Below are 23,534 nucleotides of genomic sequence, written 5' to 3'. Positions count from 1 at the left end.
AATACGACCTCGTGTCGTCTCACCGTTGTTTATTTACTCACTGAATCTGAAACAATCGTCCGTCATTATTAAAGTTTTCAGAACAGGTTTGATTTTCTGCGTTTTTGCCCATCAGTCAAAAGGCTTTTGAGAGCTGTTTGGCTCGTGTGTGTTTTCAGATGACGCATTTAAAAAATGCATAAGACGCACTGTGTGTGTGTGTGTGTGTGTGTGTGTGTGTGTGTGTGTGTGTGTGTGTGTGTGTGTGTGTGTCTGTGTGTGTCTGTGTGTGTGTGTGTGTGTGTGTGTGTGTGTGTGTGTGTGTGTGTCTGTGTGTGTGTGTGTGTGTGTGTGTGTGTGTGTGTGTGGGAAGACATTCAATGTCTCTCGCCCGCTCGCTCACAGCTCAACACAGTGAATAGAAAACAGGTGTGGAGGAGAGAAACCTCTCATTCCTCTCATCATGATGTCACCATAACCCTTTCCATCCTGAGTATGTGAAGTCAGTGTTACTACTTAGAGGTGCACGTCTAGATGTTTTTAAATCTACATAATATGAAAACACTGACTGGACCCACAGGGTTCCTGCATATTTTCTTATACGACGACTGAAAAACGACACACACTTAACGACTGGCTGGCCGATTTGACCTTCAAAATAAAAGCACGAATGTATTATTGCGTGACTGACTGCAGGTTAATATTGGCTTTTGTTAGGCACAACATTGTATGTTTATTTACAACAGGTTTCTCTGCAAATGTTTTCTTTATTTCCTCTTTGGTACCTGGGGGGCATTTTGGATCACACACACACACACACACACACACACACACACACACACACACGCGCGCGCGGCGCGCACGCACACACACACACACACACACACACACACACACACACACACACACATTGGAACATTGCAACATAATAATGAACACATTATGATGCCTGCTCTTATGGTGACGGCCCACTGGCAGATGCAGACATAAATACGATGCTAACCCCAGCTCGTGCCGGGAAAAGAGACGAGGACTTGGACTTGAGACTTGGACTTGAGTCGCACCTTAAGTCACACACACACACAGTGACTTGAGACTTGACTTGAGACTCGTCCTCAAAGACTTGAGACTTGACTTGAGAGTTGAAGGTTTGGGACTTGTGAACAATCTTTATTTAGATATTTTTGGTGCATTAACATGAAGGAAATGTCTACTAATGTCATCTCTAATCATTGCTGCTACTGTATTTTAATAGATAAGGAGTGAGGATAATACAGTACATCCTTTGAATCCTTAGTTTTAGCTGCAGTGTTCTAAGCAGACCAGATATCATGCAGCAGATGATAGAACACTCATCCATAGGGACTTGACTTGGACTTGTGACCAAAGACTTGAGACTTGACTTGGATTTTCAAAAAATGACTTGTGAGCATCTCTGGCCAGGGGACATGGCATCCAGCAGCTAGTCAAGCTTGGAGGCTTTGGACATAATTGGTGGTTTTATCGGCCTGTCATATCAACACTGTTGAGTCTGACTGTGGAGGAGCTGCAGACGAGAGAGAGAGAACTAAAACTGACTGAGTTGAGTTGTGTGTGTGTGTGTGTGTGTGTGTGTGTGTGTGTGTGTGTGTGTGTGTGTGTGTGTGTGTGTGTGTGTGTGTTGGAGGATGAGTCAGGAGAGGTCACTGACCGCGCGTTTCCGTAGCGACCAGCAGCAGCCTGGTTTCACTTCCTGGTGTGTGAGCGAGAGAGAGAGAGAGAGGAGGAGAGAGAGAGAGAGAGAGAGAGAGAGAGAGAGAGAGAGGAGAGAGAGAGAGAGAGAGAGGAGAGAGAGAGAGAGAGAGAGAGAGAGAGAGATGAGAGAGAGAGAGAGAGAGAGAGAGAGAGAGAGAGAGAGCAAGTAAGATTAAAAAGAGGGGGATGATGATGAGAGACATAAAGAGAGACAGGAAGTCAGGGAAGGAAGAGGAGAGTCCCCTGGAAAAGGAGAGAGAGAGAGAGGGAGGGGGAGAGAGAGGTGTGTGTGTGTGTGTGTGTGTGTGTGTGTGTGTGTGTGTGTGTGCGTGTGCTGTGTGGTGCGTGTGCGTGTGTGTGTGTGTGTGTGTGTGAGTTGGTAAAGTTGCTGAATGGTGTGGTCTAGTGGAGGTGGTGGTCCTGGGTCAGTCCAGGGTTTAGAGTCTGACTGAGGGCTTCTTCCTCCTGTCATCTGGGATCCACCCTCACACATCTGCTGCAGTCAAGTAACACAGTGTGTGATGTGGAATGTGCTCAGAGTGAGAGGTCCTCTCGAGAACAGAGAACATGGTCAGCTGTGATCTTTTCCATGTACTTCTTCTAACAGGAGAGAGGTCAGAGTTCACACAAGATTCTTTTCACTGCAAACATTAGAAATGATGAAAATAAAGTGCAGAAACAAAGCAGTGATGTCAGTAGGTACACATGCGTCCTGCGTCTGATGCATTCACATGTGAAAGGACACAGTCGACTATGGAGGCGTCTCTCTGCAATACAGACAGTCATGGAGTTCATATCTGAGTGACAATACAAATATTCTCAGATTGGGGTCCAACACCCCAATAATATATATATTTTTATGTGACCATTATCCAGAGAACTTATCTGCATACAGGTTGCATTTAAAAACCAGGTGTAAACGGGGTTCAAGAGAGGAAATCTCATCAAAGAGGCTGTGTGTCCTTAATGTGGATTCAATGTGGGTCTTTTATATGAGAAAGGCTGAGAATCTCTGCTGTGATGGATGGCATTTAAAACCCACATTACTTCAGTAAAAATCTGTGTTGGGCAGGTTACTTTCAAAATGTAATATACTACATATTACTAGTTACTTGAAAGTAATATGTTACTTTACAATATTACTTGCTGTGTAGAGTAACTCGTTATTTATTACACTACTTTTGCATTACTTTCACCAAAATAACTGCAGTTCAACCGTCTTCAAGTCAGTATAAACCGTCCAAGATTCTAATGTTATCCTTTTCCTTTGTTATTGTCATCTATAGTGGTTATTTCCATAAAAAAACAGTTTGATAAGGAAATGATTGTATCTTTTTTAAATATGTGCTTTGATTTAATCAAATGTAACTAAATTTGTAACTTGAGTTACTTGACAAAGTAACTGGTATAATATTACTGAAATCCTATAAGTTATATTACTGAGTTACTGCTAAAAGTAATACATTACATGTAATATGTTACTTTTGTAATGAGTTGGTAAAAATGGATACAAATTTGATTAAAAAAATAGTAAACCAGGTCGAAACCTGGCATAGGGCCGGTGTGCTCAGTAAAGTGCAGAACTCTGCCAAGCTGTATTGAGTAATTTGTGTAGTGTGCCTGTGCTGTAGTGTAGCCTATGTGGGTTAATAATCCTGGGTTTAAGCTTCATTAACATGAAGTGCCAGATTTATGGTTAATCTAGTAATATATATTATTTTCACACATAAATGTAGGCTATTGAAATGTAGGCTTATTATGTGGTGTATTCCCAGCCCCCCCCCCCCCCCCTATGACTATAGACTATGGCCCAAAATTCAAATATAACACTATGGCCCATAGTGTTATTAAATATTGTACATGGTATGCAGTCATCTGATGTCCCCTCCCCTAAACGTTACATGTCATGACTTGCTCCTTGGCAGAGATCTGTGCTCCAGCACATTGCCTCGTGTTTCACTGTAAACGAGTAGGCTATTGTGACAAGCGAACTTTTTCAGTGAAACAAGTTCGCTTGTCACACAATACTCGTTGGACTTATTTGAGGGCATGTATGTTTATCGTTCACGTTCGCTAACCTGTCGGTCTTTAAACTCTTGGGGTGCCTGTCGGCAAGATGTTTAGCCAGGTTCGATGTGTTTGAGCCTTTCGCTTTGGTCGCGTTGAAGCACCTTTTACTTCAGGAGCAACTGCACGGCCGGGCGTCAAGTCAGCCAGAATGTACTAGTACGTCATCCGCTTTGTTGCTTTCAAAATAAAACGCTTATTGTAACCTTATTTATTTTGAGTAATGCGTTACAGCCACAGTTTCACGCCATATAACATCACAACGAGTATTTTGATACAAGGTTTGCTGCTTCATTCATTGAAATACCTTTTCTCCTCCAACGTGCATCAATAAGCTATTTACTGTTGTTTAAGTAACATTATTTTGAAAGTTTTAACCGGAAGTTTTCCAGCTCTTCCCGAAAAAAGCTGCCTGGAGATATTCTCCCGAATGAGAAGCACGCTTCTTCATAGCGCACGCCCGATAAAACTCATTCAAAACGTTGCACTAGTTTACTGACTACACTGTCGTTTCCCATAACGTTAGTCACAAGAAATGTGGCGAAATAATCACTTTTTGGGAGACAATCGCCTCATGGTGATCACTATTATTCAGCAACAATGGACATGTATTGGAAATCAAATGCCTTCGCTTGTTTCACAACTTGTCTGCTCCAAAGCGCTACTCCAACCGGAGATACTGTCTAAAGGTAGGCTTTAGAATGATGTTAGCTTAGCGTCACCTAATATCATCACAGTCAGTCCCTCTCCTGACAAAAAAATGCTCCAGGTAGCGCTTTTTCCATGCAAAAATGCAAACGTTATGTGTGAACAGCCCCATACACAGCAGATTACCCCTGCTCAGACATTACCATAGTAATCACACAGCCCGCACCCCTCGCGCGAGTGCTCGAGCACTCATTCATAATAGACTATTTAAATTTCTTAAAATGCCCATCCCTAGAAGCCGCTGCCATTTTCGCTGTGTCTGTCCTCCTGTGTGTCGGGAGTCGGCACGCCCACACATGAAGCAGACAGAGTCAGAGAGAGCTTTTTTCACTTTTCACCAGTCACCATTGGTTCAAGGCAACGATGTGTTTATTAGCCAGAGGTGCATTACCGCCACCTACCGGACTGGAAAGACATTTACTCGGCCTGGATCCGTGCTCAAATGCAGCGACAGAGTCGAATGTAAGGGCCCTGCTGTGCACTGCACACCGGCCCCAAAAAAAGTGTCTGAGTGACAGCAGTAAATACTGTGTTGTATTGGCACAGCGAGCCGCCTTTCTGAGCGCTTCAGGAAGAGGCGGGGCCAACAGAAAGCTGGCGGCCGACGTGAAAACTGATTTAGTTTGTGGAGGCAGGAAGGAAAGTGTTAAAAATATCTCTGCGTTCCCGTTCACCAGGCGGGAGGAACACCCAGTGCTGCTGCAGTGCTGAGCTAGCATTAGCATGCAGCATTAGAGGAACACCCAGTGCTGCTGCAGTGCTGAGCTAGCATTAGCATGCAGCACTAGAAGATAAGCAGAGTTTGTGCAAATAATTCCCGGCTGTTTGTTTTAAACTCCTGGGAGTAGCAGGTGGGTGGGGTTCAACGTGCAGGACTGAAGAACTGGACTAAAACAAACACCTGGGAGTTATTTGCACAATAAAAAATAAAAAAAAGTCTGTTCCTTCCTGTCATAATATTAACATCCTTTAGAACGGGCAGTGAATGCCTCGGCTCTCTGGTTCCCCGCCAGTGTTCTGACAGTCCAGTCTGACCAGTATGAACTAACTATCTAACTGTGTACTCGAGGGGTGTGGGGGGGGGGGGGGGTCTGTGTGGATACTAGGGATGTCACGATACTTCGATACCGATACCCAGAAAAATATCGATCGATACTCGATACCATTTTCGATACCACGGGAAGGGGGGGGGGGGGGGGGGGGGGGGGTGATGACACATCAAGAGGCATAAAAATAAAGTGAGACAGATGGACGGACAGACGCACACTTCTCCATAATCTAGGCCTGATCAAACTTTGAACTCAGACAGCAGATTAGCCCTGCTCTAGACATCAGAACATGTTTAGCTTGTTGAAGCAACATATACCCACCAATGATACAGTAGGGAGGGGAAAATCTTGATTTTTCATTAAAAGAAAGCACTGATGGTATCAAATCTGTTGCAAAATGAGTTTTGTATCCGTTTCAAATCTTCTGTATTGATAATTATTGCTACTATCGATACCTGTTGCAAATGAGTATTGCATCCGTTTCAAATTTTCAGTATTGATACTTTTCGATACTATCGATACTTTTGACAACCCTAGTGGAAACAGCAGTGGAACCAAAGTTTGTCTATGTTAAGCAGTTAACTTTGCATGATGGTAATGAGAGAGCAGGGGTAATCTGCTGTGTAGGGCTGTGTTCAAACATACTGTAACGTTAGCGTTTTTGCATCACTTTTTGTGAGGAGAGATAAAGAGACGGACCATGATAAGCTGGTCTGACATTAGCTTAGCAGCTGTTAGCCTAGCTCAGTAACTCTGGTGGTTGGCTGACCAATAGTGTTGTAAAACAAGCCAAGACTCAGATATTCCCAACACATTGTCCATACTGCTTTATGATCATTGTTACAGTAACGTAAATCCACTGGTTACGTCTGGTGTTCTGCCAAAAAGTGAGAACTGAAAACAAGTCATACATTTAAAAAAACAACAACAAAAACAAGTGATTAACAAGTTTAACATTTTCTCACTGTCACTGATGATACATATATATATATGCATGTGTATATATATATATATATATATATATATATATATATATATATATATATATATATATATATATATATATATATATATGCATGTGTATATATATATATATATATATACATATATATATATATATATATATATATATATATATATATATATATATATATATATATATATATATATATATATATACATATATGGGTGAGTGATATAAAATTCATCCATGTACAGTTGTCGTGAATGGGGCAATTAGCTAGACCACGTTTTTTTGTAGCAGGCTGTAAACCTGTTTATTTCTGCTGTAAAGTTGGGCATTTTAACATGGGGCTCTATGGGGATTGACTCACTTTTTTTGTGACCTTTGGAGGAACTGTGGTTTTTGGCTCTTCCACTTTGGCTTCAAGTTTCCAAGCCGGAGGTTGCTGCTCCCTACAGGCAGATCCAGAGCAGAGTGTTATTATAGTGACTGAGCGAGGGAGTGTTTATGTACGTCATGTTCAGTTCAGTTTATCACAGCCAGCTCTGCTGTGTAACTGATCTGTGTGTGTGTGTGTGTGTGTGTGTGTGTGTGTGTGTGTGTGTGTGTGTGTGTGTGTGTGTGTGTGTGTGTGTGTGTGTGTGTGTGTGTGTGTGTGTTATATGAGCCTGCTCTTGCAGCATGGAAAGCGTCAGTATGACATCACAGTCTAGTAGTTAAAGCTCCCAGCTCCAGCTGAGCTGCAGTTCACTCCAACACCAGCACAACTAAAAAAAAACAGAATCACACCTGTGGTCTTGTTTACCAAATTCTAATAGTCAAACATTTACTTTGTTGCTCAATTACAACCTGAAGACAATCAGTCTGTCTCCTGGTTTCAAACCAAAGCGTCTCCAGATGAGATGATGAACTCAAAAGGAACTCAAAAGGTTTCAGGATGTTCTTCTGTACGTCAGCTGATCCGTTCTGTCCCACAGAGGCCATCTACACCTGGCATTAACATGTGTTTTCTGTCATCAGATTGCAATCAGATTGTGCAGCTTGACCACTTGAAAGTACAGGTGTAAACGCCCCCAAAACGCATTGAAGACGGATTGCAATCTGATCGGCCAAACCACCTCCGGAGGTGGTCAGGGATGCATTGTGCACACATTGAACACAAGTGTAAATGCAATGTGTCCTCTCAATCTGGATACAGCAACTGTATGTGGATTGAGAGGACACCCCACACGCATGTTAACGCCAGGTGTAAATGGAATCAGGCTAATGTGGTCAAGCACAATCTGATTGCAATCTGATGGCAGAAGACGCATGTTAATGCCAGGTGTAGATTCAAGATATTTATTGTCACTCCATGGTACAAGTATCACGTGTGAAATTCTTGTGCTGTGAACTCCGTTTACAACATACAGTAGTACAAATATAACAGGGCATATGAGTGCAAAAACAACAAGAGACACAACAAGCAATAAGGCAGTATAGTGATAAGACAAGTCAGAGACAGTGGCATATTCACTGCACATAGGTGCACATGTCGTGTGCATACTTTAAACGTGCTTAAACATTTTAAATTCGGCGTATTTGACATACAGGTGCCAATAGCATATTCCTTATTAAACATACAATTAAACTCAGCGTTTTAAATTCTGCGTATTTGACATACAGGTGCAAATAGCATATTCCTTATTAAACATACAATTAAACATTAGACTTACGTAATGGTAGCAGCTACAGTACGGTACAGTACGGCTACTTCACTATTTGTGTATGTTAAGGAGTCTCGTGGCCTGCGGGAAGAAACTGTTCCTCAAGCGATTTGTGCGTGCTTTTGGAACCCTGTACCTTCTCCCTGAGGGTAGCAGGGAGAACAGGCTGTTGTGGGGATGGTTTGTGTCTTTGATGATCTTCAGGGACCTCCTGAGGCACCGCTGTTTATACAGTTCATGTAGTTCTGGCAACTCACATCCTGTTACGCGCTGGGCCGCGCGTCTCACTCTCCGTAGCGCCCTGCGGTCCATGGTGGTACAGTTCCCGTACCAGGTGGTGAAGCAGCCAGTCAGCAGGCTTTCAGTGTAAATGGCCTCTCTGTTATTGCCTGGTGGCTGCTGGGTCCTCCAGACCTTCGAGTCCGCCCCCTCCACACAGTTGAGTTTGGCTGCTCTTGATGATGGAGAGATGAGTGTATGAGTTGATGTTCATCAGTCTGAACATCAGGCTACTGTTCTGTATCTCTGTGAGGTTTCTCTGCTGTCTCTCTCCAGCTCAGCTTTAGTCATGATGCATGTGAGAGCTTCAACCTGCAGCAGCAGAAGAAGCCTGCAGGAAACCACACTCCTGTTTGCTCTGACTCACTCATCATCACTTGTTTTCACTTTGAAACTGTTCATCAGCATCGTTCTGTTTGTGTTCTCAGATAACTGTTCAGCCATAAAAAGTGACTTGATTCAGGGTCACAACAGGAAGTAAGGTTTTGACATGAATATAATGACGGCAAAATAATAAACGACTAACGAAGCCCCCAACTTTTTGTGGGTAAACCTTTGAACATGCTCTCCGCTCCCTGAAACTCTCCAATAAACAGATAACATATAGAAATAGGATTATGTCACATGTGACCAGCATTCGTTAACCATTCAGTTAGATTTGAACCGTTTATGACAAATGTGTTTAATTTTCAAAAATAACAATGCATGTGACTATGTGACAATAATAGATTAATAACTGTATGCTGTAAAGTTTGCCTTTGGAGCTAGCCTCATGTGGCCATTCGAGGAACTGCAGTGTTTGGCACTTCTGCGTTTGCTTCATTCTTCAGCCCCGAAGGCTGCTGCTTGGTTAGTGTTTTCTAACATGAGTCCTGTCTGTCTTCCTGTCTGTCTGTCTGTCTGTCTGTCTGTCTGTCTGTCTGTCTGTCTGTCTGTCTGTCTGTCTTCCTGTCTGTCTGTCTGTCTGTCTGTCTGCCTGTCTGTCTGTCTGTCTGTCTGCTTGTCTGTCTGTCTGTCTGTCTTCCTGTCTGTCTGTCTGCCTGTCTGTCTGTCTGTCTGTCTGTCTGTCTGTCTGTCTGTCTGTCTGTCTGTCTGTCTTCCTGTCTGTCTGTCTGTCTGTCTGTCTGTCTGTCTGTCTGTCTGTCTGTCTGTCTGTCTGTCTGTCTTCCTGTCTGTCTGTCTGTCTGTCTGTCTGCCTGTCTGTCTGTCTGTCTCTCTGCTTGTCTGTCTGTCTGTCTGTCTTCCTGTCTGTCTGTCTGCCTGTCTTCCTGTCTGTCTGTCTGTCTGTCTGTCTGGCTGTCTGCTTGTCTGTCTGTCTGTCTGCCTGTCTTCCTGTCTGTCTGTCTGTCTGTCTGTCTGTCTGTCTCTCTGTCTGTCTGTCTTCCTGTCTGTCTGTCTGTCTGTCTGCCTGTCTTCCTGTCTGTCTGTCTGTCTGTCTGTCTGTCTCCTCTGTTTCAGGAATTGACTTCAAAATCAGGACGATAGAGCTGGACGGCAAGAAAATCAAGCTTCAGATATGGTGAGTCTGGGCGAACGAGTAAGACAGAGAGTGTGTGACTGCCTCTCTCTCTCTCTCTCTCTGCAGCTGTCTGTTGGAGAGGGAATGCACGTTCTCTTTGTTGTTAACGAGGCGCCTGTAGAGGTTTGGCCGTTAAGAGCTTCACTGCATTTACACCTGTTTAGTTTGAACACTGAACACAATCTGAACCAGCAGAATACATGTTATTATATCAGCTGGAAACAGCTCAGTGGGAGAGAGATGCTATTTGGATAGCATACGTTTGTATTTGTCAATGTATTTGTTTTTTTGTGTTTATCTGTTTGTTTGTTTGTTTGTTTTTAATCAGGAAAAAAATTGTAAGACACTATTTGAAATGTAATGTGATGGCTTGAAATTTAATTGAATTATTATTGAATTGTACCTATAAGTCCATAAACTACTAATTTCAAATTCAGTTTTCCCAATTCAGATTGAGCTCTCTGCTTATTTGCTTGTTTTTGCTAACTTTCCGAACACCCTGGATGTGTACCTCAGTGTGCTGCTCAATCTGAATAGATTTTTTCTCTCTCCAGAAAACTGAATTTTAAATTCTCGTTAAAAGGTAAACTTAGATAATAATTGTATTCCGTTTCAAGATGCTGCTCTCATTGTTTGAACTCAAGAGTATTTCCAAATGACTTAGTCTAAAAATAATCATTAGTTGCAGTCCTACTCAGCATTGGTTACGTGTCCCACATTGTCCCACACAGACATACTCATTGTCCCACATTTGGTTTTGTGGGATCTGGTCACCCTAGCTGTAGCTGGAGGTACTGATGCTGTCTCCGGTCACCCTAGCTGTAGCTGGAGGTACTGATGCTGTCTCCGGTCACCCTAGCTGTAGCTGGAGGTACGGATGCTGTCTCTGGTCACCCTAGCTGTAGCTGGAGGTACTGATGCTGTCTCTGGTCACCCTAGCTGTAGCTGGAGGTACTGATGCTGTCTCAGATCACCCTAGCTGTAGCTGGAGGTACTGATGCTGTCTCTGGTCACCCTAGCTGTAGCTGGAGGTACTGATGCTGTCTCCGGTCACCCTAGCTGTAGCTGGAGGTACTGATGCTGTCTCCGGTCACCCTAGCTGTAGCTGGAGGTACTGATGCTGTCTCTGGTCACCCTAGCTGTAGCTGGAGGTACTGATGCTGTCTCTGGTCACCCTAGCTGTAGCTGGAGGTACTGATGCTGTCTCCGGTCACCCTAGCTGTAGCTGGAGGTACTGATGCTGTCTCTGGTCACCCTAGCTGTAGCTGGAGGTACTGATGCTGTCTCTGGTCACCCTAGCTGTAGCTGGAGGTACTGATGCTGTCTCTTCCTGCAGGGACACAGCGGGCCAGGAGAGGTTCAGGACCATCACAACAGCCTATTACAGAGGGGCCATGGTAAGACCCGCCCCCTTCCTCCTCACTCTTTAGTTTAGAGACAATCACTAATAGAGACACGCGCGGAGCGCGTCATCATTCATCCACAGATGTACCTGTCTCATTTTATTGTTTTATTCTCTTATTTTATCTTATTTCATCTTATTTACTTTTTAAACCTTTTTTTGTCTGTCTTTTTATATGCTATTTTATGTTGTTATGACCTGTCATATATGTGTCTATGTTTTAAGCTCTTGCACCCCAATTCCAATGTAGTTTCGACTGCAAATGGTAAATAAACTGACTCTGACTCTGACTCTGAGAAACCACGCCCAAAACCTGACTCTCTAGCACCTTCCTATCCTTATCTATGGCCATTTTCCCCACTAAACTCACTAACCATGAGTGGCTGACTGACTGACTGTTAGGGAGAACAGAGTGTGTGTGTGTGTGTGTGTGTGTGTGTGTGTGTGTGTGTGTGTGTGTGTGTGTGTGTGTGTGTGTGTGTGTGTGTGTGTGTGTGTGTGTGTGTGTGTGTGTGTGTGTGCTCTCTCTGTATACACAGAGCATGTGTCAACAGGTCAGACACCGGTCATCTTAATGTACTTAACATTAAAAGACATACATAGTGACAGATAAGGATAAGGAACAGATATTGAAATACAATACACATAATATACAAAATACTCTCCACATAAATAAAATACCCTTTCAACCACACAAACAACACACTGAATTAAGACAGATAAAGGACATAAAAAGACAATAGAACCAATAAAAAACCAATAAAGAGATAATAAAATTCAGATTAAAAAGATAAAGATAAAAAATATATATATATAATACCTAAAAGTAATGTTAGCAAGGAATTAGAAGTTATTCTACAGTTGACCTCATTGTGGATATGAGTGGGTGCTAAATGTAACTGTAAGTCTCTGTCAGTGTGTGAGCTGTAACATACAGCTGCTTGCCTCTCTGAGCGCCCCCCGGGGGTCAGGGGGTGAATGCCAGTAGGCCGGGCGCTTCCCGCTAATGTCACGCTTCATGATGTCACTTCCTGTGGAATCACTTCCTGTCTGTTGTGCTGCAGGGCATCATGCTGGTTTATGACATCACCAATGAGAAGTCCTTCGACAATATCAAGAACTGGATACGCAACATCGAGGAGGTGGGCGGAGCTTTCACTACACAATACAACCACCGGTGGAAGAAGTACTCAGATCATTTACTCAAGTAAAAGTAGAAATACCACAGTATAGAAATCACTGACATATAATGGTAGAAATACCCTGTTACAAGTCAAAGTAAAGTAAACCTAACCCTAACCCTTACAAGTAAAAGTCCTGCATTCAAAACTTTTCTCAAGTAAAAGTACAAAAGTATTAGCATCAAAATATACTTAAAGTCATCATGCAGAATGGCCCATTTCACAATAATATAGTTTATATTATGGGATTATAATCTATAATTTGATAGATTAATGCACACATGATTTTAATATTGGAGCTGGTAAAGGTGGGGCTAATTTTAATTGTTTTATTTACTGCTGTGTAGCTTAATCTATAATAATAATCATAATTATCATATATCATATCTTATTTATTGATAAGATTTTGGATCAACCATTTGAATCTGTAAATTAACTAGTAACTCAATTTATCAAATAAAGGTAGCCTAGTAAAAAGTACAATATTCTCCTTGTGGAGTCGAAGTATAAAGTAGGATTACTCAAGGAAAGTACTAGAACCTCAAAGTTGTACTTAAGTACAGTACTTGAGTAAATGTACTTAGTTACTTTCCCCCTCTGAATACAACACACCAGCATCTGTACTGTAGATACTCTGTAGATACTTTTATCCAAAGCTCCTGATATCACCATAGTGATTGGTGGGAATTAAACCCCAACCTGCTCTTTGCTCTCCTCATACACTGAACAGTCATAAACCACATTCCTGTTAGACTAGTGGTTGCATAAGTACTCATAACTTCTGATACAAATTCCATGGTCGAGTGCTGCCATCTTGTGGCTGGTGGTGTTTTAAATTGGTTTTGCATCAATCTGGGAACCCAGAGTCTATTTCTATTTGAAAAAATAGACTCTGGGACAGCCCTACCTTTTTTCCCAGCTTCCTGTACAGCGCGTCTCTCCTGCCACCGTCACTTCCTTTTCCGCGTCCATTTTGGCTATTCTCTAATAAGGTTTACGCAAAAACACACTGCATAGAAGACGTCAACTCGTCTCACAACAACAGTGGATAATTATCGCCAAAGTCGCGGCGCGAATTGCTATTCAGACTGTAAACAGTGGAGCACGGACGTGGGATTTAAGGCTTCCTGCTTCTTATATGCCTAAATGTGTATAGATTATGGCCCCTATCGTTGCATCGGCGCAGTTTCTAGGCCGAGCGGCAGGCGCAGATCAAAGCAGTGGGCGTGGAAAGGCGCACTTGATATCGTCGTGCTGGCGCTAGATGCAGCCCAAAGCATTACAACCACGCCTTTTAGGCGTAAAATTATGCACCGTCATGCTCATTGGATAAGTGCAATAAACGAATCGCACGCTTGCCTTTTTAGCTCCAATTCCAGTGATCCCGCAAAACCAGACGAAAGCCAAACGCTCTGCCCCCCCCCCCTCCCTTCATCCAGCCTGTCTGTCTGCATTATAGGCTATTATTCCATATTATTATGCTTCTCAAACCAATCTAACTGCAGTTTCAATACTGCAAGCATGTAAATACGCTACACTATAGCAAGATCAAAGTGAAAATAATGTTCTATGCATCAGCTAGAAAAATATAGCCTATTAGATTGGTGAAAGTTTGTCCAGAAAGATATCATTTTCTCTCGCCTGCTGCAGGAAGGATGATGCACATAAATATACCCTACATTATGTCAAGTCATTGCATAAATGTGTTTTTATTGTAAAACTAAATGTGAAATAGGGCCAAGTTATTGGAGGGACATCACAGTATAGCAGATGCCATTAGAAGCGCGTTCCGAAGCGCGTTCCGCTGTTACTTCTCTAAATCACGTTAACTCGACAAGGGGTATATATAGCCTCAAGAGGACATATATGTTTCACATAGGGTGGTGTTTTCATTTCGAAGTTTTATTTGGTCCAATATTGAAATGTTGACAATGGCAGGCTGTGTTACCATTACACATTAATTTAGAACTACCTTTTATATCTATTTTGGCTCATTTGGTGGCTATTTAGTAGCGAAATGAAGAAACACAATGCATGCTGGGAACTCAGAGAGAGAGAGAGAGAAGGGTGACAGAGAAGAAGCAGTGAAGGCAGAGAATAGGCCTGCTTTTCAAAAGCGCAAAGCGCTAAATGTAGGCCAGCTCCCAAGATATCACTAGGCTGGTATTTAGCGCCGACACGCCCACTTTGGGACTGCGCCACGCCCATTCGGCCTAAAGCGCATTTGGCAGCCTAAAGCCTATTGCTATCTTGCCGAAACAGGCGCAAGGAACGTTTTTTTGCGGTTAAGGCCCGTAATAGCGCCGATGGCCTGTGGGAGAATAGAGCCCATTAAATTTGATACCTAGCTAGCTTCGTAAATGTGTGTGGATTTACGTCACTTAGCCTTCGGTTGGGAACTCCGTATTAAAAAAATGTCTGGAATTGTATACAGTTCCATTAGTTTCCTGTAAGAATGCCTATGATGATGGAATGATCCAATAGAAAAGACAGAAGAGCTACGTGAACAGCGTCAGCTATTCCCTCTGCTGTGTTTGTGTTTTCCCAGCATGCATCTGTGTTTGTGTTTTCCCAGCATGCATCATCGGACGTGGAGAGAATGATCCTGGGCAACAAGTGTGATATGAACGACAAGAGACAAGTGTCCAAGGAGAGAGGAGAGAAGGTCTGTGCCTTTCTGTCTGTACTGTGTTCCTGTCTGTGTGAGGAGAGAGGGTCTGTGCCTTTCTGTCTGTACTGTGTTCCTGTCTGTGTGAGGAGAGAAGGTCTGTGCCTTTCTGTCTGTACTGTGTTCCTGTCTGTGTGAGGAGAGAAGGTCTGTGCCTTTCTGTCTGTACTGTGTTTCTGTCTGTGTGAGGAGAGAAGGTCTGTGCCTTTCTGTCTGTACTGTGTTCCTGTCTGTGTGAGGAGAGAAGGTCTGTGCCTTTCTGTCTGTACTGTGTTCCTGTCTGTGTGAGGAGAGAAGGTCTGTGCCTTTCTGTCTGTACTGTGTTCCTGTCTGTGTGAGGAGAGAGGGTCTGTGCCTTTCTGTCTGTACTGTGTTCCTGTCCGTGTGGAGAGGGTCTGTGCCTTTCTGTCTGTACTGTGTTCCTGTCTGTCTGAGGAGAGAAGGTCTGTGCCTTTCTGTCTGTACTGTGTTCCTGTCTGTGTGAGGAGAGAAGGTCTGTGCCTTTCTGTCTGTACTGTGTTCATGTCTGTGTGGAGAAGGTCTGTGCCTTTCTGTCTGTACTGTGTTCCTGTCTGTGTGAGGAGAGAAGGTCTGTGCCTTTCTGTCTGTACTGTGTTCATGTCTGTGTGAGGAGAGAAGGTCTGTGCCTTTCTGTCTGTACTGTGTTCATGTCTGTGTGGAGAAGGTCTGTGCCTTTCTGTCTGTACTGTGTTCCTGTCTGTGTGGAGAAGGTCTGTGCCTTTCTGTCTGTACTGTGTTCCTGTCTGTGTGAGGAGAGAAGGTCTGTGCCTTTCTGTCTGTACTGTGTTCATGTCTGTGTGAGGAGAGAAGGTCTGTGCCTTTCTGTCTGTACTGTGTTCCTGTCTGTGTGAGGAGAGAAGGTCTGTGCCTTTCTGTCTGTACTGTGTTCCTGTCTGTGTGAGGAGAGAAGGTCTGTGCCTTTCTGTCTGTACTGTGTTCCTGTCTGTGTGAGGAGAGAAGGTCTGTACCTTTCTGTCTGTACTGTGTTCCTGTCTGTGTGAGGAGAGAAGGTCTGTGCCTTTCTGTCTGTACTGTGTTCCTGTCTGTGTGAGGAGAGAAGGTCTGTGCCTTTCTGTCTGTACTGTGTTCCTGTCTGTGTGAGGAGAGAAGGTCTGTACCTTTCTGTCTGTACTGTGTTCCTGTCTGTGTGAGGAGAGAAGGTCTGTGCCTTTCTGTCTGTACTGTGTTCCTGTCTGTGTGAGGAGAGAAGGTCTGTGCCTTTCTGTCTGTACTGTGTTCCTGTCTGTGTGAGGAGAGAAGGTCTGTGCCTTTCTGTCTGTACTGTGTTCCTGTCTGTGTGAGGAGAGAGGGTCTGTGCCTTTCTGTCTGTACTGTGTTCCTGTCTGTCTGTGTGAGGAGAGAAGGTCTGTGCCTTTCTGTCTGTACTGTGTTCCTGTCTGTGTGAGGAGAGAAGGTCTGTGCCTTTCTGTCTGTACTGTGTTCCTGTCTGTGTGAGGAGAGAAGGTCTGTGCCTTTCTGTCTGTACTGTGTTCCTGTCTGTGTGAGGAGAGAAGGTCTGTGCCTTTCTGTCTGTACTGTGTTCCTGTCTGTGTGAGGAGAGAAGGTCTGTGCCTTTCTGTCTGTACTGTGTTCCTGTCTGTGTGAGGAGAGAAGGTCTGTGCCTTTCTGTCTGTACTGTGTTCCTGTCTGTGTGAGGAGAGAAGGTATGTGCCTTTCTGTCTGTACTGTGTTCCTGTCTGTGTGAGGAGAGAAGGTCTGTGCCTTTCTGTCTGTACTGTGTTCCTGTCTGTGTGAGGAGAGAAGGTCTGTGCCTTTCTGTCTGTACTGTGTTCCTGTGTGAGGAGAGAAGGTCTGTGCCTTTCTGTCTGTACTGTGTTCCTGTCTGTGTGAGGAGAGAGGGTCTGTGTCTTTCTGTCTGTACTGTGTTCCTGTCTGTGTGGAGAAGGTATGTGCCTTTCTGTCTGTACTGTGTTCCTGTCTGTGTGGAGAAGGTATGTGCCTTTCTGTCTGTACTGTGTTCCTGTCTGTGTGAGGAGAGAAGGTCTGTGCCTTTCTGTCTGTACTGTGTTCCTGTCTGTGTGAGGAGAGAAGGTCTGTGCCTTTCTGTCTGTACTGTGTTCCAGTCTGTGTGAGGAGAGAGGGTCTGTGCCTTTCTGTCTGTACTGTGTTCCTGTCTGTGTGAGGAGAGAAGGTCTGTGCCTTTCTGTCTGTACTGTGTTCCTGTCTGTGTGGAGAAGGTCTGTGCCTTTCTGTCTGTACTGTGTTCCTGTCTGTGTGGAGAGAAGGTCTGTGCCTTTCTGTCTGTACTGTGTTCCTGTCTGTGTGAGGAGAGAAGGTCTGTGCCTTTCTGTCTGTACTGTGTTCCAGTCTGTGTGAGGAGAGAGGGTCTGTGCCTTTCTGTCTGTACTGTGTTCCTGTCTGTGTGAGGAGAGAAGGTCTGTGCCTTTCTGTCTGTACTGTGTTCCTGTCTGTGTGAGGAGAGAAGGTCTGTGCCTTTCTGTCTGTACTGTGTTCCTGTCTGTGAGGAGAGAAGGTCTGTGCCTTTCTGTCTGTACTGTGTTCCTGTCTGTGTGAGGAGAGAAGGTCTGTGCCTTTCTGTCTGTACTGTGTTCCTGTGTGAGGAGAGAAGGTCTGTGCCTTTCTGTCTGTACTGTGTTCCTGTCTGTGTAGTATAGGGATGTAAGGAGATGAAATGTCACAGTACGGTATCCACCAAAATATCACAGTATATACGGTATTTCATTGTATTTTATTATTATTAAAGATATTATGTAACCTGACGCTGCCAGATGGATGTAAGTTCGTTCACATTTGTGGAACAATGCCGCCCCGTCTGGTGGAGTCAGGCTAGATATTATGGCCCATCGGAAGAAAAAACAAAAGTATTTTGCTTTGAAGAAAAATATATGACACAGTCTGGTAAAAGGTAAAAACAAAAGTAGGCAACCGTAAAATCGCACAATTCAAGATACAAGTTTGTTTTTCGACACAAATGTTTTTCTGTTTTTCATATTACACAAATTTAGATGTTGAAGAACACACTCAATGTAACAAACAACAGTTTTAGGATCAGTAAATACTTATAATCTGTTAGCAAGCCAAGCTTGTTCAAGGCAAACCAAGTTTGCCAAGTTTATTCTGAATCACAGCAGTGTTCAAATACAAGCTGCCTGCTCAGTAAAACTCTTTCCTGGACAAATGATTCAAACTGTTCACCAGTGGCTTTGCAGTTAGGACACTTTGCATATTACATAATAAATAATAAGACACAAGATATAACATGGTAAATGGTGAACCGTGAACAATGGATATTGCAAATGAAAATGTGATGACTGTAATCTTGGATTATAATCACACTTTGTCTTTTTTGGTGCAGTTGGCAATAGATTATGGGATTAAGTTCTTGGAAACCAGCGCCAAGTCCAGCATCAACGTGGAAGAGGTGAGTGAGTCTTCATGATGATCCTAAACTGCTTTTCCATCCATGTTCAGTGTTTGATATAGGGATGCAAATTTAATCCATTTCCTTATCAAGCGATCAGTCACGTTAACGATCAATCGATGAATCGATTATGTAATTTTTTTATTTATTTTTTTACATAGAAATTAGAGACATAGAAATGAGAAAATACAAAACGTGGGTTTTTTCGCCTGTGTTTCGGCCTACTCAACAAGTTAATCAACCAAGCAAACTCTTGTCTTTTTGGGTGTAATTCTCCCACACTGGACTTTTTGCATGCTTGCTGGCTTTATTTTCCCTCTGTATCAGTGGTGAAAGTTACATTTCACCTTTGTGGTGGTAAATCATTTGAGAAGTCGGTGGAGAAGAGATGGGTCTTGAGGCAGGGCTGGAAAACCGTATGGGATTCGGAATTTCTGATTTCTTGGGGGAGGGAGTTCCAGAGCCTGGGAGCTGCCCGAGAGAAGGCTCTGTCTCCAAAACTGCGGAGGTTGGACTTGGGGGTGGAGAGAAGGTCAGCTGAGGTGGATCTGAGGGAGCGGGAGGGTTGGTAGGGGGAGAGGAGGTCAGTGAGCTAAGAAGGGGCAGTTGGTGAAGGGCTTTGTAGGTGATGACCAGGATTTTTAACTTGATCCGGGATGAGATGGGAAGCCAGTGATATGTTTGATCGATCAAATTCTTAACAATTGACTGATGATTGATTGTTCATTAATTTTTTGGTTTGATGTTTGGTTTGATACCTCTTGTGTTGTGGCACAGGGCTTCTTCACACTGGGACGAGACATCATGACCAGACTCAACAGGAAAATGGTGAGTTTCTACGTGAGAAACTGGAGACAGACGATAGACAGACAGACAGAGTTAAAGATGTTTCCACGAGAGTTTATCAGCCACTCAGTGAGAAGACCCTCATATGTCCCTCTCCCTCTCTGGGCCCATAAGAGCTGTTGAATATGATTTGTGCACAACACATAAATCTGTGCTGCTCAACAGCTGCTGCCTGTTGTGAATTCTACTGCGGAAAATGTAGAACAAAACAAATCCAATCTGGTACCTACCTGACCACAGAACTCAGAAACAAGTGTCATGTGGACACATCAATGACCTGATCTGAGATCTGATCTGACAGTTCTGATCACTTTATTTTCTTGTATCTAGAATATTTTAAAGGGAGACAAAGTAGACTAATGTATGACTTAAATCACCCTCTCATCAGTGACCAGGAGGAATTACAACAGCAACAGCTCTCCAGTTTAGTGTACGGTGGCCTGTAATGGACATGACATTAATTGTACTCACAAAGAAGAGTTGCCAAGCAGTTTCGTGGCGTTTTTTGCGTCATTCCCGGTAACTTGACAAAGGGACATAGGTTTGTTCGCGGTCATTCTCGCCGCCGTTCACTCTTTTTGACAAGAAGTTCCCAGATGTTTTCTAGGTGATCCAATTGTCTGGTTGCCGAGACTAAGATTTGATTATTTTTCCTTTTCCTTTGAAAGAAAGCATGACTTTCACAAAGCATACCTTTGTGGTTGAGAGGGTTAATGTTTTGTTTCTGTGTCACATGACGCGCGTGCGACTAGCGTGTTGTCTGTGTTTTGTGTTCGCTGCAGAACGACAACAACCCGTCAGGAGGGGGCGGACCGGTCAAGATCACAGAGAGTCGATCCAAGAAGAGCAGCTTCTTCCGCTGCTCGCTGCTGTAGGTGGAGCCTCTGTGGGCGGAGCCTCTGTGGGCGGAGCCTCTGTACTGCCGTCTCCTCTTCCTCATGTCCTGCCTGGCTGCCGCAGAGAGAACCTCCCCCGGCCGGGAAGGACCGCCGCGCGGCTCCCAACACCAGAGGAACGAGTCTTACAACTCTCGCTTCAACAGAAACAGAAATATACAGAGAACCAGAGAAAAGGAATGAACCCCAACCTCCATCTTGTTTCATTGTGTCCCTCCAGATCAGCTGACTGGCAGTGGACTCTCCAGATCAGCTGACTGGCAGTGGACTCTCCAGATCAGCTGACTGGCGGTCGACTCTTCAGATCAGCTGACTGGCGGTGGACTCTCCAGTTTGTTTGCTAAAACCCTTAAAAATCTTTACGTGCTTTTTCATTCCGCTAAAACTGACTCTTTTACTTAAGTTTTTGACTTTTTGCACTTTTTCTCTCTTTTTCTATTTTTTTTCCACTGCCGTCATTTCAACAAAAAGAAAATGGCCCAGATGCAGCGTACTAATTAATATTGTAATTCTGCTCATTGAAAAGAAAGTGCGTGCTGAAGACTGTGACGAGCAGCAACTGTGGACTGAACCATCTGACGGGACAAAAAATCAAAAAGGGGAGAAAAAAGTCACGTTGGTTTTATTTTCTACCAAAGCCGGTCGAACCACTCGTTTGAGGTGTAGTATATCTGTCAATAACTGTCTTTAGTGTTTTTGCGTGTTCGTTTATTTTCTTTTTTATGTCCAGCTGTGATGCGTTTTTGAAAATATGATAACTTTAAATTGAATCACTTAAACAAAATCCAATTTAACCATCTGTCCATTTAACATTGTTGATCAATATATCAACAGAGGAAATTTTTAATTCCTGTGATATGGAACCATTAATGACGGGTCACCAAACTCAACCAGCAGCCATTGTGTCATTTGAAAACTGTATAATCATCAACCAGAAGATAGGATGACTCATCTTAATTCCTAAGAAAATAAGTTTTGGAGATGCAAGGTTTTCATTGTGACAGCAGCTGTTTGAACAGGAACTGTTGGACAGTGTCGAGCTTATGGGCCATATCTTACGCTCAGTACAAGCGCTATCATAGCTAGTTTCTAGCACTCAAAATAAAATAAAAATTTATTTTCTTTGAATCACCACTGGGTCACTGAAACACATCCTTTGATGTACTGACCCAGTGGTAATTAAAAGAAAAGGGGGAGATTTTAAGTGCTAGAAACCATCAAAGATAAACCTTGCTGCACCTGGCGTGAGATAGGCCCCATGTGTTTTAAAATGTGCAATACTAAAAGACAAGTCCAAGTCTTCCTGACCGCAGGCCACTCAGTCAGAGACCCACAGGAGGTAAGACCACCGGCAGCTCCGCCCATTCTCATTCCCAACGAGTCAAATTCCACCGCGTTGTCGAGTCCCGCGGCGTGCTAACCCCACGCTAAAGATACGCTTTCTCCTGGTTTTTGGACGAGCCAGGCGGTCCAGCAGAACTTCCCATAATGGCTGAAAGCGGCGCCACGGGGTTGTGACATTCAAGTAAGCCGCGGCTCGGGAAGGGAGGAGGGGCTTGGCTTGGTAAGGGAGGAGGGGCGGGGCTCACTCACGGAGGAGGGGCGGGATTGACGGACCTGTCAACCCGATTCCCTGCCTTTTACATGGGAGGGCCGTGTTCGATTCCCCGAAATGTTCTCTTTTTTTTTTACCATAACCTGAACCTTAACCAAGTTGTTTTAGTTGCCTTAACTTAACCAAGTTGTTTTAATTGCCTTAACTTAACCAAGTTGTTTTAATTGCCTTAACTTAACCAAGTTGTTTTAATTGCCTTAAAGGGAATGATGATGTTGATTGGTTGATTGGTTCTTTCCCAGCACAATCCATGCTGTTCCTCATAGTAGCTCTGGAAAGCTGAGCAGAAACTAATGCAAGGTCAAAGGGGTCACACTCCTCCTGTATGAACAAGCTGACTGAAGATCACTGAAATTGACTTTGTGGATTAAATGTAAGTGAACCTCAGTCAGCTTGTTCATACAGGAGTGTGACACCATTGACTTTGCATTGGTTTCTGCTCAGCTTTCCAGAGCTTCTATGAAGAACAGGGTGGATTGTGCTGAGAAACAACTCCACCAAACAACATCATCATTGCTTAGTAGCAAATAGGGCTAGACTAGACTTAAAAAAGTGAACTAGCCCTTTAACTTAACCACGTTGTTTTAGTGGCGTTGTGTGAGTTCTGCTGGATATCCTGCACCTCCTATATGAGGAGAACGGGTACAGAACCTTTTTGGTCGGGATATTGCACCGAGAGGTCGTGACTCATGAGAATGTGACTCTGGAATGAGAAGGTGTTGGGCAGCCCACCTCCTCTTCACAGCTGACTGATGTTCTCTAACCAGCGTTAAGTGTCTTCTTCTTAAAGCTGAATGTTGTTTTGCTGTTTGACTTTGTTCCATTCACTCAAAAGGCCTTTGCCTCGGCTCCAGGAGTCTGCAGAACCTCCTGAAACAAACAAGCTTTGGTAGCAGATACACTGTTAAACATGACCTGTCACGTTCAGCACAGCATGCCCAGTGCAAATCTCAGAGATATCACAGCAATGACATTTTGTGGGAGTTTGTCCCCTTGGTTAAAAAGCTAATATCCACGGATCTCCACCAAAATCCTGTGTGTCTGGAGCGCATGCTACTGTAACACTTTAGCACACGTTGTGATAAGTACAATCTTAAGCCCAGTTCACACACATTATTTGCAGCGCAACAAGTTGAAACTTTTCTTTTTTCTTCCCGCGAGACTTCAAGCATAACTCGTTTTGCTTAGCTTAGTAAGTTAGCAAAGTTAGCCCGACAACATGTTGGCCCCCACCATTAATTTACTGTAGTTCCACCCTTGGGTCAGTCCCATTCATTGTTAATGCCGCCCCCTAGTGGCACAAAGTCAATGTTACAGTGTGACTAGCTAACTAACAAACAAACAAACAGAGAGCGATCCATAGTCACCCCTGTGTTAGGGGACAATTACAGTACTAAAAGGTTGATCTTCATAGTCTGGATAATGGTAGTTAGCTGATTATTCCTACTTAACATGCTGTATGCTAAAGTGTTAGCATGTTTGCTAAGGAGACCAGCG

At 43.7% G+C, this 23,534-nt stretch overlaps 1 protein-coding gene across 1 annotated transcript in view; it reads left to right on the top strand.

Moving 5' to 3' along the window:
• The window catches only part of rab8b (RAB8B, member RAS oncogene family), a 29,606-nt gene extending 7,702 nt beyond the window's left edge, over positions 1–21,904 (top strand). Inside the window, exons 2-8 of the mRNA XM_083653006.1 lie at positions 9,945–10,005; positions 11,342–11,402; positions 12,472–12,549; positions 15,164–15,253; positions 18,615–18,680; positions 19,458–19,508; positions 20,309–21,904. Coding sequence (XP_083509132.1) covers positions 9,945–10,005; positions 11,342–11,402; positions 12,472–12,549; positions 15,164–15,253; positions 18,615–18,680; positions 19,458–19,508; positions 20,309–20,401 — 500 coding nt within the window. The 3' untranslated portion in view covers positions 20,402–21,904. The remainder of the gene's footprint in view (positions 1–9,944; positions 10,006–11,341; positions 11,403–12,471; positions 12,550–15,163; positions 15,254–18,614; positions 18,681–19,457; positions 19,509–20,308) is intronic.
• Positions 21,905–23,534: the final 1,630 nt, after the last annotated feature.

Source organism: Poromitra crassiceps (genome assembly GCF_964638095.1).
Source record: "Poromitra crassiceps genome assembly, chromosome: 16".
In the NCBI taxonomy this organism is placed as follows: Eukaryota; Metazoa; Chordata; class Actinopteri; order Beryciformes; family Melamphaidae; genus Poromitra; species Poromitra crassiceps.
Note: the sequence above shows the minus strand (reverse complement) of the source record. Positions and strands in the feature narration are given on the sequence as shown.